The sequence below is a fragment of the Prunus avium genome, chromosome 1 (genome assembly GCF_965620075.1).
Source record: "Prunus avium chromosome 1, drPruAviu1.hap1.1, whole genome shotgun sequence".
NCBI lineage: Eukaryota > Viridiplantae > Streptophyta > Magnoliopsida > Rosales > Rosaceae > Prunus > Prunus avium.
In genome coordinates this window covers 55096387-55109307 of record NC_142284.1, presented here as the reverse complement: position 1 = coordinate 55109307, position 12921 = coordinate 55096387, and the positions used below count along the sequence as shown (strand labels likewise).

At 35.8% G+C, this 12921-nt stretch overlaps 3 protein-coding genes and 1 long non-coding RNA gene across 4 annotated transcripts; 1 reads left to right on the top strand and 3 right to left on the bottom strand.

Annotated features, from left to right (window-relative positions):
- Nucleotides 1-424: 424 nt before the first annotated feature.
- Nucleotides 425-2199, bottom strand: LOC110750519 (uncharacterized protein At4g08330, chloroplastic). The gene is made up of 2 exons (XM_021950856.2): nt 1760-2199; nt 425-1045 (listed from the first exon to the last, which is right to left on the bottom strand). The coding sequence occupies exons 1-2, from the start codon at nt 1849-1851 to the stop codon at nt 643-645; spliced, it is 495 nt and encodes a 164-aa protein (XP_021806548.1). The 5' UTR covers nt 1852-2199; the 3' UTR covers nt 425-642.
- A 2353-nt stretch (nt 2200-4552) lies between these two features.
- NPQ4 (Chlorophyll A-B binding family protein) lies at nt 4553-6647 on the bottom strand. Its single transcript, XM_021950878.2, has 4 exons — nt 6294-6647; nt 6057-6170; nt 5111-5354; nt 4553-4902 (listed from the first exon to the last, which is right to left on the bottom strand). Exons 1-4 carry the CDS (start codon nt 6525-6527, stop codon nt 4655-4657), a joined length of 840 nt encoding a protein of 279 aa, XP_021806570.1. The 5' UTR covers nt 6528-6647; the 3' UTR covers nt 4553-4654.
- A 2921-nt stretch (nt 6648-9568) lies between these two features.
- LOC110750539 (LEAF RUST 10 DISEASE-RESISTANCE LOCUS RECEPTOR-LIKE PROTEIN KINASE-like 2.5) lies at nt 9569-12826 on the top strand. Its single transcript, XM_021950877.2, has 3 exons — nt 9569-10661; nt 11469-11495; nt 11596-12826. Exons 1-3 carry the CDS (start codon nt 9569-9571, stop codon nt 12750-12752), a joined length of 2277 nt encoding a protein of 758 aa, XP_021806569.1. The 3' UTR covers nt 12753-12826.
- LOC148298041 (uncharacterized) lies at nt 10656-12269 on the bottom strand. Its single transcript, XR_015833044.1, has 3 exons — nt 12133-12269; nt 11822-11965; nt 10656-11674 (listed from the first exon to the last, which is right to left on the bottom strand). It is a non-coding gene; the product is annotated as an uncharacterized LOC148298041 (long non-coding RNA).
- Nucleotides 12827-12921: the final 95 nt, after the last annotated feature.

Genomic DNA, 12921 nt, shown 5'->3' with positions numbered 1-12921 from the left:
CCTCTACGCAAGAATCACTGCATCTTCGGTCGGTTTGTATTTTTTTGGTTGATTTGTACACATTAAAATTGTGTAATATTTTTTATTTATTCAGCAAACTTATATATGATCGAGTAATTTCAGATTCTCAGTGGTTGTTACAAGTGTGTCTATGGCTCTAGATTTCCTAACATAATACTACGACAAATTTAAGCAAATCTGTAAATCCACCAAGTTTGGCACCTCACCAACCTACTTTTCTCATTGGTACATTTTTTAAACCCAAAAAAGAAAAGAAGATCAACTCAGGCTCTTCCCATGTGTGTTTAATGTCCAAAGACATGAACAAGGTTATGGTAATAGTTCAGAAATTGGATAAAATCTGACATATTAAGGGGCCAGCAATGCTATCTTCTAACAAACGTTGCTTAAACATTCAAAGCACTTCAAAAATTCCACACCATAATTCCTCCAACGCTGAACAAACTTTTTTATATACAAGTAATTTTCTAAATAAATATAGGAAAACACAAAACTGCAATCCAATCAATACAGAGAACAACCTCATAGATACGAGTATTGCAGAAGCAAATGTTCGGCAGCTGTTGCTGCGGGTGCTTCTTTAGCATGAAGGAAAATACAAACTAGGCCTGCTCAGATATGTCAACCGAAAATTGGAGTGCCGCATTCTTCAGAATTTGAAGGCTGCAAAGATCGAATTCTAACATCATATTTTCTGCATTTCGAAAGCTCACGGCCTGAGGATGAATCCGATCCATCTAATACTAGTGGGAAAGAAGATGAAGTATAATCATCATAAGCATTTCCTATATGTTTACCACACTTGCGACAAAGCAGTTTAGTTCTCCGGCTGAACAAACCCCAAGACCGCTTAGAGAAATGAGGTTTACATTGAAGTTCATCAACCTGCGTAAATCTGCTGTCATCGATGTGAAAGAATGATATAATCCCTCGCTTTATAGATTTACCATACTTGTTAGAGCCAATGGTAGAAGTGTTCCGGTTGTTAGAGCTTAGGTTTAGCTCATAGCCACAAGATCCACAGCTGCATGAGAAAAACCATTTATGTAACATGCTCTATAAATCCATCCAAAATGAAGCCAACTAAATTGAAAATGACCCATAGAGCTCAGATAGTAGAAGCTAGTTTAAAACATCTATATTCCTGTAACATTTAAAACAAATTTTTTGCTACTCTCAGCACCTCTGAGATATTCAATTTGATCATGAACAACAAGGTCTTAGAACTCTGTTTCGGCTTGAAGTAGGCTGAGGCTAGTGGCTTAGTGCTCTACCACTATAACAAAACTTCAAGTACTGAAACTGATGATAAATATTTGCATCCCACTCTTTCCCACAAGATGCAGTCTCAAGGAACTGTAATTTATTTGTCAACAACAGCAAGAAAGAAAGTCAATTTAGATTTACCCTTTTCTTCCAATCAATACCATTTTCGGGAATTTTGATGATGACCCTTTTCATAGATCTCAAAAGATTTTCTCATTTGTTTAATCAAGTAATCCTAAAAAAGGGTTTCTGGGCCCAAACACTCATCAAGCACAAATACATCCTACAGATTCTTTCATTTTTCTCATTCTCTTATTATCAAGTAAAAATTAATGACAATTAAATCCACACCCAAATATCAAAGATTCAATCTTTCTTCTCATATAATCAAATTAATTACAAAAACAGAAAAACCCCATTTTTATATAAGCAAGTCTGATTTCAGAGAGAGAGAGAGAGAGAGAGATTGAACCTGTAATTGACATCTGCGCGAGAAGAAGAAGATAGGGAAGGATGGTAAGCTCCATTTAGGTAACTGCCTCTCAATACATTCGATTTCTCCATCCCAGACGCTGAAATCAACGGCTACGATGGTGACGGTGACTGTGACTTTTCTGAAAATTGGACCTTTTTTGTTTGGAAATTACAGTTGTGGGAACAGAGAGCGACGGAGGTTGATAAGAAGCAGTTGGTGACGAACGTGCTCCGCCTGATTCGGGTGAGGTATAATTAACCGCCAATAGTGGCAGTTTGAGCTCGGATTGAATCCAATACGACGCAGTTTTGAGGACTAAAAAGTTGTCGCAGAGAAGACGAAAACGAAGACGAAGACGAAGAGGTGAGAAGAAAGCTGAGAGGAATCAATTACAGAGTAAATAGACTCTGTTTGCTATTCTCTCTCTCCATGAATGATTTTTATTTGTGCTGACGTGGAGCTCAACGGCAACAAGGAGCTTCTTTTTTTATTAAGTATTATTTATTTATTTATATTAAAATCTAGGATAATCTAGTCACTAAATAATATGAACAGTGGATTTTTGCCAGAAGATCATGAGAAACGACATTAATTAAATTGAAATGTCAAATAGTTTTGTGTAATTTAAGTTATGCTTGTCCTTATTTTAAGTCTTGGATGTGGAATTTTTGTGTTTGTTTGGTTGTCATCCCTTTTTGTAAAGGCTCGATGACTATGATAACCAATTCTTTTGATAATGAATTTGCCTTTTTACAACTTTTTTTTATCCCAAAATTCATTGCCATTGGACTACCTCAATAAAGAGAAAAGAATCAAAGAGTAGATCAAGTTATGAGTTATCATTTCAGTGTAAATATAAATATGTAAATAAACTAAAATTAGCCAGTGTAATGATCTCATTTTCTTGTAGGTCATGTTTGGTGACCGAGATTGGATTGGATTATGAGGTAGAATTAGATTGCATTGGATTGTGTTGAATTGAAAATGATAACACTAATGCAATGATATGTTTGGTACTACACATGATTATGGGGTTAGATTAATTGAAATGTGCTATTACATGGCTTAGTAAGATAAGACATAATTCAATATATGTTGTTTTTAAGCCACCAAATATGTGACTATATGAATCCTATCCAACTACATTATCCAATTTACCAAACGGGCGACAAAATAAAAGTCATAAACAATTAAAGATTACGAGCCTCTTCACATGCACTTTTTATCTTAATCATGATTTTTTAAATTTATTTTGTGTCGGTATATGATTTTTTTCTTGCTCACGCATCATAAAGAGAAACTGTGTGACACTAGGCTAAGGCCAAGGCATAACTTTATAATAATAGAGATTATGTGTCCACCTAAATGAGAAAGTGTTGATAAGAAACTCCGCTCAACTTAATAAATAAAAATAATAATATGGCACAAATTAACAAAAGGCAATGATGATCAAAGGGTAGATGAATATGCAAAATTATTATGAATATGTGTTTGTGGGTGTGCAGTCACTCAAAGAACGTGATATCTGATTCATAATAATAAACTCGAAAATAAAGAAAGAAAGAATGCTAATTTTATGAGGGTTTACTATATCTAAAATATGCACAACTATATGATGTGAACAATTGCAATGAACATCCGTGTAGTTGCCTTTGGTATATTGAGAGAAAATATATATCTTTTTATCTTGAATTAATTTTTCAAAAAATATTATCAGAGATTATTTATGAATTATTTGAGATATTGGTGAGAATTAAATAGTTAAGAGTGTCGGAGTTTGAGTGGGAAAAGCTAGTCCAGGATAAAGGGAGTTTGAGTTAAGATTTGTTAGGCATACTTGGCCAAATATTTATTTTGTTATTGTCGTTTTTTATGTATCATATGGGAGTTTTTATTTAAGATAAATTAAATGATGTTTTGATGCATTTTATAAAGTTGTTATGTAACTTACGTATTGTTTGTTTCTTTTATATTACAATTGTGAATTTGAGTTCATATAATATATTTTTTAACTTACTGGAAAAAAAAAACATTAATATACATATAAAGTAGAATGTCCCATTTAGGTTGTTCGCCTAGGGCCTCTAAACCGTAGGACCATAACATACGATAGAGTTTGCTTCAAATTTCTCATATTCTTTTCATTTTCTTTTTTTCATTTTCTTTTCTTTTGGTAGCCATTTTAAGTCTCATATGACAGGGGAAAAAAGTGCATTTCACAAATAGGCTTATTCTAACATGACATTTTATATAAAAATTCTTAAAGCGCCTATTTGGAAATCATCAACTAGCCACATGTCATTTTCTAATTGGTTCTTAGATGTTAGAATTTTTTCACAATATAGTACAACATGGAATTTTTCTAAAGTATTGGAGTTGAAAGGTTTTATATATATATAAAATGTCATGTTAGAATGTGTCTATTTGTGAAAAGCTATATAAAAAAAATATTATAATAACAAAACATAGGGATTCACTATTACGCATGGACTTTAAAAACACACTCATGACCCATTTACAACCTAACAAAGAGGTTTCAAACTTCCTATAAATTACAAAACTTTCATCGATTTTTTAAAACAAGCTCAACCCCAAAACCTCATTTTAAAAAAACTCAAAACACTCAACAGGGCATCAAAGTAATTTAATAATCAAAATTCAATTCAACATGCCGGCCCAACTATCCTTTTTTGGTTTTTTTATTTTTTTTTTGGGCTTCTTTATGGAAATTAAATGAGGTAGAGTTTATCTATATCACTAGTGCTAAGAATGGGTATATAACTAAATATCTCAACAGCAAAAAATCCATGACATGAAAATTAGAGAAGGAAGAGAGAGTATTATCTCATACATGATTGAAATAAGTTGTTTTTTTGTGAGCTTTACAAGCCTCTATTCTTCCTCACCCTCATCTGTGACAAATTTACCAGTCCCCGGATTCAAAGCAGCAATAAAGAAGAAGACAACATTGAGCAACACAAGGGGTTCAATTTCATTAATGGGGACCCCAGTCTCAATGTTTAACTGTGCTAGAGCTCCCTTCCCTGTGATGATTTCTCCTATTAGAGAGAATGCAAATCCCAATTGTGCCAATCTTCCTACAAATAGCTCATTTGCCTTTGTGAATCCAAATAGAGGTCCTATATATATATAAGATAACAAAAATTCATTAGTAAGATGTTCTCTCTTGTCAGATGTGTTATGTTCTAAAAATGTCAGTCTGAGTCATTAATTAGAGTTTTGTATGAACTCGTGTTAGAAGTTAGAACGTGACATTTTGACAACATAACACGTCACAAAGGCCATTACTCTAATTTGAACATTAATGTAGAGTTGCAAAGTGGTTACCTCCTTCCTTGAGACCTAGGGCTGATCTAAATCCTTTGCCTGGACGGATGACTGCCCCTTCAATTCCAGTAGGCGGGTCATCAACGAAGCTACCACGGTCACCTAGGGCTCCAATGGCTCCAAGCAGGGTAAAAAGGATGAAGAAGAGAAGGAGAGGTTCGGCTTCATAGATCGGCACTCCAGTTTCCAGATTCAGTTGTGCAAGAATTCCTTTCCCTGTAACTGCTTCTCCCAACAATGATGCCTACAATGTTTGCAAATAAAGGCTCATAACCAAAGAAGAAAAAAAGAAAGTAAAATTTCAAGCTTCTTCTAATTCTTATCACACATGACTAGCCCATTATTTTGTATGTGTATGTCATTTGAATGGCTCATTTATGATGTGAAATCACTTTATTTTTATTTGGACCTTATCTTAAGCTTTCGGCCATTCATGCCAATTATGCCCCTGCCAGGCAAATTGTTGTGAATATGTTTCACTCAAAGAAAGGAGATAGGTTGATTAAGTGAGAGTTTTTTTTAATTCAATGAAATTTTGATTGTATGGTTATATATATATATGTACTACTCTGTTTTTTTCATAATAATGTAATTAGTGTTTTATGTGTATGTGATAAATTTTGAGCAGAAATATGCAAATTTTTAAAGTAAATTTATTTAAGTACAGCCCACAATCCACATTCCAAAAACAACATTTAAGTATTTTTAGAGCCCACAGCTCACCCAGTTTTGAAATTTTAGCTCATTTGAAATTAAAGATTGAACAAGACATCTCAAACCAGAGTGTCGGAGATTTTGAACCTAAACCGGCCTTAAAAAAAATTGTGCAGAAGTTGTCTCAACTTTATATTAGCAATAAAATTAAGAAAAAATAGAAAATTATTTATAAATGACAAAGAAGACTAGAACCAGAACAAAGACAGCAAGAAGAAGAAGATTGTCTCACAGCAAAGCCAATCATGGCAACCCGACCCACAAAGAGCTCATTCTGCTTTGTGAAACCAATGCCTCCAGAGGTTCCAAAGATACCATCTTCAACCTTCGGCTTCGCCGGTGTTGCCTGCTCAATTTAGTAAAAACAAAAAACAAAACCAAATCAAACAAATGTTGATAAGTTATGTCTTAGTTACAAACAAAAACAAAGCACTATGAGAAATATTTATAAATAAAAAAAAATGAAAACCTTCTTGACAGGGGCTTTGGTTTTTGACTTGAAGAGCGCGACGACGGTCGAAATGGCAGGAGATGATGAGGAGGCAAAAGAAGAGGATGAAGGAAGTGGTCTGAACACAAGTTGAGAGAAAGACTTGGGCCTAAGTCTCTGCACTCGTAATTGAAGTAAAGGGTCAGAGGACTTCAAATCCACCACATGGCTTGAAGACACACTGCTAGACATGAGCAACATTGTTTGAGCCATGGCTTTGGTTTTTTCTTCTGTTTTTTTTTCTTGGGTTTAAATTGATTTTGTTGAGAAGCTTATCTTTGTTGCTCACGGTCCTTTTTTAAGGAGGGAGAGTGGTAGAGGTGTGTGTGAGAGCTTGTAGTTCAATCATAAGAGATGTGGATATGGTGTGTGAGTAATTTGATGGGCAATTAGAGTGCCCACGTCTGTGTACTTTGTGATGATGATAATGTTGGAGCCTACCTCTGTATGGCTTCAAGAAATTGCATAATACCACTCAAATTGACGCATGTAACCTTTCAACAGTTTCAATTGAGAGGCTTCAAAACCTTCAACAACACAGCATAACAACAGAATATTCAATGCAACTGTTGCAAGTGTAGCCCAGTTACAACCTTTGTTTTAAGTTATTACCACCTTATACATAAATAACTTAAAACAAACCAAAAGAAAAGTTAATTAATCCTAAACAAGGTTTAATTAAAACAAACCAACTAGAATTGAGGTCAGCATAGGGAGAGATGATTTGATTAAACCTAAACAAGGTTAATTAATCGGGTTGTCTCCTTTATGCATGAAATGAATCTACAACCAAGATGCATATGAGAATATATTTACAAAAACATACACTCCATCACTTGGAACTTTGTGTAGAGTCACATTCAAACCTCAGTGTATGAGTAAGTCCACACAAGTGTTGGAGATGTAAACCACACATACGCACTCACTAGAATGCCTACAAAGAGACAAGTTGGGTACAAAAAAGTATCCAAAGCAGACAGATCTTGTTTCAACACATCGATGAACAAGCATCCTTGATATTTCAGGGTTTTTGTTGGCACAATATAAACCGCAGTAATCTTTGCGCAATTTTTATTTTTCTGAAAGAAAAAAAAAGGACATATGTATGTACAAAATCAATAGAAGAGCATCTACCCAAAATTATGCACTAGGTTCCTACTTTTTTTTTTTTTTTTTTTTTTTCTGCAAAAGTTTTGCATTTGGGCTATCATTTTGTATGGTTGTTCATTTGGGCCTGGTAATGAAAGATTTATTCAATAATTTTGGAAAGTTAACATAGGTGAGCAACATCATCAAAATTCTTTCCAACAAATTTGTCAAACTCAAGTACAAAAAATGCAACCATTTATCTCTCTTCAAAACTAACAAGTTGACTTTGGCTCTTCAAAACATTTAATTTTACTTTAGAAGAACAAAACCTACATCGAAAATTCTATCACACCTACACTTTTTTTTTTCTTCATATAATAAATATATAGACTTTCTTTACATGTTTTCGTTTTTTTTTTCTATATAACACTGCATTAATTAAATTAAAGAGTCTGTTGAGACACAAATTATTAAAGTATCAAACAAATCTTTTCAATTTTTCACATACGTCAACAAACTTTAATTTGAAAATTTTAGTTTGCTACTACAGTTGGAGATGCTCTAATCAATTTGCTCAATTTATAGGTTCAATATAGAAATGGGGCTGCAGTCTGCATTAACACATGAAGATCAACATAACATTGAGTTGAGAGTGAGCGCTAATTACTTGGGTCTTATATTTGCTGCCCTAATTACTTGGGTCTTCTTTAACATAACCATTAAACCAACCCACTTACTTTTAATTTAAATATATAAAGCAAAAGACAGAGAATGGTAAACTATTCAAAAAATCAAAAAGAACTACAAATTAATACAATAGGGTTAAAATGGTAAAACACTAAGTTGACTGACAATTGATACCAAAAAGGCTTGGCATAGTAATAAAACAAATAAACCGTTCTTTTATGAAAGAGCTATAATTTTTGTGTAGAGTTTGTTGTTGGAAAGTTGTGTGTCTCTTGAAGCACCTCTTCCTTTTATATAAGTGTAACCCTATATAAAAGAAGTAATCTCTGGATTAGATCATGGTTTAAATATCTAATTGATTGTCTTCGCCGCCAAAGCCAAACCGAGAAAATCCACTTGATTTAGGTAATTATCAATTAAATAATAATTTCTTTATATTAGTCATTTGACTGGCTCAGATATTCAATAAATACTAGAGCCCAAGCTATGACTTGGTCTAGGAATGGGTATTTTACTAAAATTGTAAATATTAATTATGTAAAAGGAGGCCCAAACACCCAGTTTCTCTAATGATTTAACAAGAATTTCTCTCTTTCGTTTGTCTTTTTTATTTGGGTGGTGCTAGAGGCACCAACTTTGGGCACCACCTTGGACATCAACTCTCTAATATAGGTGGAGCCCGCCAATACAACGGGTCCCACGCTCTATTATAGAGTTGGTGTCCAAGGTGGTGCCCAAAGTTTGTGCCTTTAGTATTTTTTTATTTTTATTTTTAAATATAGCAGCTTAACAAGAACAAAAGAAGACTGTACTACTATGTCAGTACTCTCATTCAAAATTTGCCACTTGTCATTTTTCAAAACAAGTAAAGCTTTTTTCATGACAAATTTTGAATGGAAGTATTGACATGGTGATACAGTCCTATTCTATAATTTCTCCTTGGATATGGAGAAAGCATGTGAGAGCTATGGCTCCCTACTCCTTAATTGGTGGCATGTGATATACGACTAGCATGGGTTATCTCTTGATTGGTGAGATTTGCTTAATAAAATTGGAGGTGAGGTGAACATGGTGTCAACGATCTTGGAGCTTTTTTGTGCCTCCTTGGGATGAACCTCAGGTCTTCCTCTCCTCCTCGGTTTTGCGGTGGGAAGGGAGGGTCCAAAAAGTAGACCATCCTTCACTCCAATATAATATAGTCAACTTAATTTGCGTGTTGACTACTTTGCGTGGACTCTGGTGAAGACCAGCCTTTCCTTCTGATACTATAGGAATTTGGTTGGCAATTGTTGGCTTTTAACATCATCATCACTGATTTTCGACCTCAAATTTATTGCTCGTGGACAATTCTTCTAACTCAAACTCAAATAATTAGATAAATTAAAGTAGCAGCAAAAATGTGTAACTCTGAAACTGGAAGGAAAGCAAAGTAGCTAGCCAACATAGCCGCCTCCACAAAGCAACAAAGCACTTCCAAAATGGAAAGTTTAGTGTTGATGTTTGTTTATCTTTTGTTCATCTCCCTTCCTCACCCATCAATGGCCCTATCCTCCTGCAACGGCGCATGCGCAACCCTCGACGACTGTGCTGGTCAGCTCATATGCATCAACCGTAAGTGCAACGACAACCCTGATCTCAACGATTTCAGCCAAGGCGGGGACGGCAGAGGTGCAGCCAAGTGTGACGAGCAATACCATCTAAACATTCATGAGCGGGCCGTGGCACTTTCCAAGGATAGGATTAACTGCAGCGAAGCTATTAACTGCGGTGGCATCGGAGGCATCTCGTACCCCTTTTGGGGAGGAAACCGATCTAGTCACTGTGGCCTGCCCGGGTTTGAGGTCCAATGCCTAGACAATGTGCCCGTGATCAGCATGTCGAATATCAACTACAGAATTCTTAAAACCAACTCCAGTAGGGTTCCTCCGTCTGTTACAGTTGCTAGGCAGGACTATTGGAAAACTATTTGTCCTCCTGCTTTTTTTAACACCAGCATCAACTTCTCTCTGTTTAATTATCCTTCCTCTGGGTTTACAAACCTGACCTTTTACTACGGGTGCAATACAAGTACAAGTAAAACTACCCCAAAGCTTAATTCTTCTTCCCAAGTTTGCAGTGGAAGCAAAACTTCATATGTGACACGACTCTCTCTGTCTAATTATACTTCCTCTGTGGTAACAAATGCGGCCGTTTCCAAGTGCAATAGCACAACAAATAGTTCCCAAATTTGCGGTACAGCCAGCGCTAATATGACTGCGTCGTCTGTCACACCAAGTCCCCCAGCTGATCCAGTTGCTCCCGTCGCCTGTAAAAATCAGGTCATTGTTCCGGTTTCTACAACAGCTGCTGTGGCTCTAAAGGCCAACCGGACAACTATCCAAGAAGCGGTAGATGGGGGCTTTGAATTGGAATTGAAAGTCCGTGCTGATAATTGCAACGCTTGCGTGGAATCAGGAGGGAAGTGTGGTCTTAACACTACTTCTGGTGGGTTCAATTGCTTTTGCCAGGATCGGGCCTATGCAACCACATGTAATACACCAAAGAATACAAATCCACCACCCAGACCAGAAGGTAGTATGTCTGTCCTTTGTCATTTTTCTTATAAATTACAGACTATTAGGAAGAAGATGTTACAAGTCTTTTATGTCATTTGTTAGAATTTAGAAGGAGGTGTGTGAGTTTGATACTCTGATACCATTATTGGAAGACTATGGAGTCCATGTTAAAGTAGGAAGAGTTCATGGTAATTAGAGCCAACTATCTGCAGAAACAGAAAATAGAAACTGCTGAACCTCACAGATATACGAGAAAAGAGACTGTGTTGTTGCTATGAATTTCAGCAATTGAATACCTTGGATAGAAAATTTTGTAAACTAATTGAAGCTTAAACCCTTATGAGTGTTCATGGTCATTTTGATCCTTCGGTACATGCATCAAATTGGAAGTCTTGATGGTGCCAATCAACATTTTAAGGACTTCAACACTCTGCAGTAATATATGCTCCAAGCAGCCAAAGAAATACACCTACCTTTGTTGACTTTGATAATTCAATCAGTGAGACCTATTCAATATGCTCTGATACCATGTAGAAAAGGTTTATTTCAATGATACATGGATACAATATTTATACAGTAATGACTAGAGTAACAGCCCTATGCTAATGACAGAGTAAATGACATAATTAATTTCATAACTGAAAACTGTTACGGAGCATATTGAATAGGTCTCACTGATTTGGTGATTACTGGTGTAACTCCCTAACACAATGAAACATCACAAATACTTGAGTTTGTAGTCTTGGCGTCATAACTGGATATTGAAGAAGAATATGATATACCATCCGAAGAAATCTTATGATTTAACCTTTTTTCTGTGCAGGAGGTTCAAAGGCTAAATATAAAATAGGTGCGTATATGATAAATATATATCAAGTACCACAAGTTTCAATCTTTGCTTTCTTTCACATATCAATAAAATGCATAACTTGAAGAATTGTTCAATATAGGCATTTCGGCTGGTGTTTCGGGGATCCTCATAATCATTGCTTGTATTGTATGCATATCAAGGAAAAGAATGTTGGGTTTCTGCAAGAAAGATATAGTGGATGAGTTTGATGTTGAGGAATTTATAAGGAACTATGAATGCCTTACTCCAAAACGGTATAGTTATGCAAATGTCAAGAAAATGACAGACAATTTCAAAGATAAAATAGGTAAAGGTGGATTTGGAACCGTGTACAAAGGCAGGCTGCCAGATGGCCTTGTCGTGGCGGTGAAAGTCCTAAGCGAGTCCAAGGGTAATGCAGAAGACTTTATTAATGAAGTTGCTAGCATTGGTAGAACCTCCCATGTCAACATTGTCACTCTTTCTGGATTCTGTTATGAGAGGAGGGACAAAAGAGCTTTGATATATGAATTCATGCATAATGGATCTCTAGATAATTTCATACATAAACAGGGGTCTGAAACAGCAAATTGTCGCTTAGAATGGAAAACACTATCTGAAATTGCTGTTGGCATTGCTCGAGGACTAGAATACTTACACCGTGGATGTAACACGAGAATTCTGCATCTTGACATCAAGCCACAGAACATTCTTTTGGACAAAAATTTTTGCCCAAAAATCGCTGATTTCGGCCTTGCCAAACTATGCAAAACGAAGGAGAGTATTGTATCCATGATGGGGCTCAGAGGAACTGCAGGATACATTGCACCAGAAGTGTTTAGCCGGAACTTTGGAGGCGTGTCTCACAAATCTGATGTTTACAGCTACGGCATGTTGGTTCTTGAAATGGTTGGAGCAAGAAAGAATTTGGATTCGGGAGTGTCTCATACCAGTGAAATGTTTCCGCATTACATTTATAAAGATCTAGAGCTAGACAATGATGAGAATGCTTTTGGGGCAATCACAGAGGAGGAAAAAGAAATAGCAAGAAAGATGGTATTAATAAGTCTCTGGTGCATTCAGACCAATCCTTCTGATCGGCCATCAATGAGCAAAGTAGTAGAGATGTTGGAAGGACCCCTTCATTCCTTGCAAATTGCACCCAAGCCTTTCTTGGTTTCTCCTACAATTGCTGCAGCGCAAGGCTCTATGACCGCATCCCAACAATCTGAAATAGAAGATATCTCTGGTAATTCGGAAATTCTAGCTGAATTGTAAGAAAATTACCTTTGTTATCTTAAATGAAACAGCTTTCACCATCGTTCCGAAAACTGGCAATGACTGCCATCCAATCCAAGTATACTATATATTCTATGGACAAACTTGGTTTTCTTTCATGGCTCAGATCTTTTTCAAGTTTGCTTCCAACCAGTCGTTTTGTCTTTTT

Bases quoted from the DNA above. Each gene is read 5' to 3' on its own strand.
- LOC110750519 (XM_021950856.2), bottom strand. From the start codon at position 1,851: ATGGAGAAATCGAATGTATTGAGAGGCAGTTACCTAAATGGAGCTTAC. The intron at 1,046-1,759 runs GTTCAATCTCTC...TTTCTCATGCAG, and splicing joins CGCGCAGATGTCAATTACAG to CTGTGGATCTTGTGGCTATG.
- NPQ4 (XM_021950878.2), bottom strand. From the start codon at position 6,527: ATGGCTCAAACAATGTTGCTCATGTCTAGCAGTGTGTCTTCAAGCCAT. The intron at 6,171-6,293 runs GTTTTCATTTTT...TAAATTGAGCAG, and splicing joins CCAAAGCCCCTGTCAAGAAG to GCAACACCGGCGAAGCCGAA. The intron at 4,903-5,110 runs GTAACCACTTTG...ATATATATATAG, and splicing joins CCTAGGTCTCAAGGAAGGAG to GACCTCTATTTGGATTCACA.
- LOC110750539 (XM_021950877.2), top strand. From the start codon at position 9,569: ATGGAAAGTTTAGTGTTGATGTTTGTTTATCTTTTGTTCATCTCCCTT. The intron at 10,662-11,468 runs GTAGTATGTCTG...TTTTCTGTGCAG, and splicing joins TCCACCACCCAGACCAGAAG to GAGGTTCAAAGGCTAAATAT. The intron at 11,496-11,595 runs GTGCGTATATGA...TGTTCAATATAG, and splicing joins AAAGGCTAAATATAAAATAG to GCATTTCGGCTGGTGTTTCG.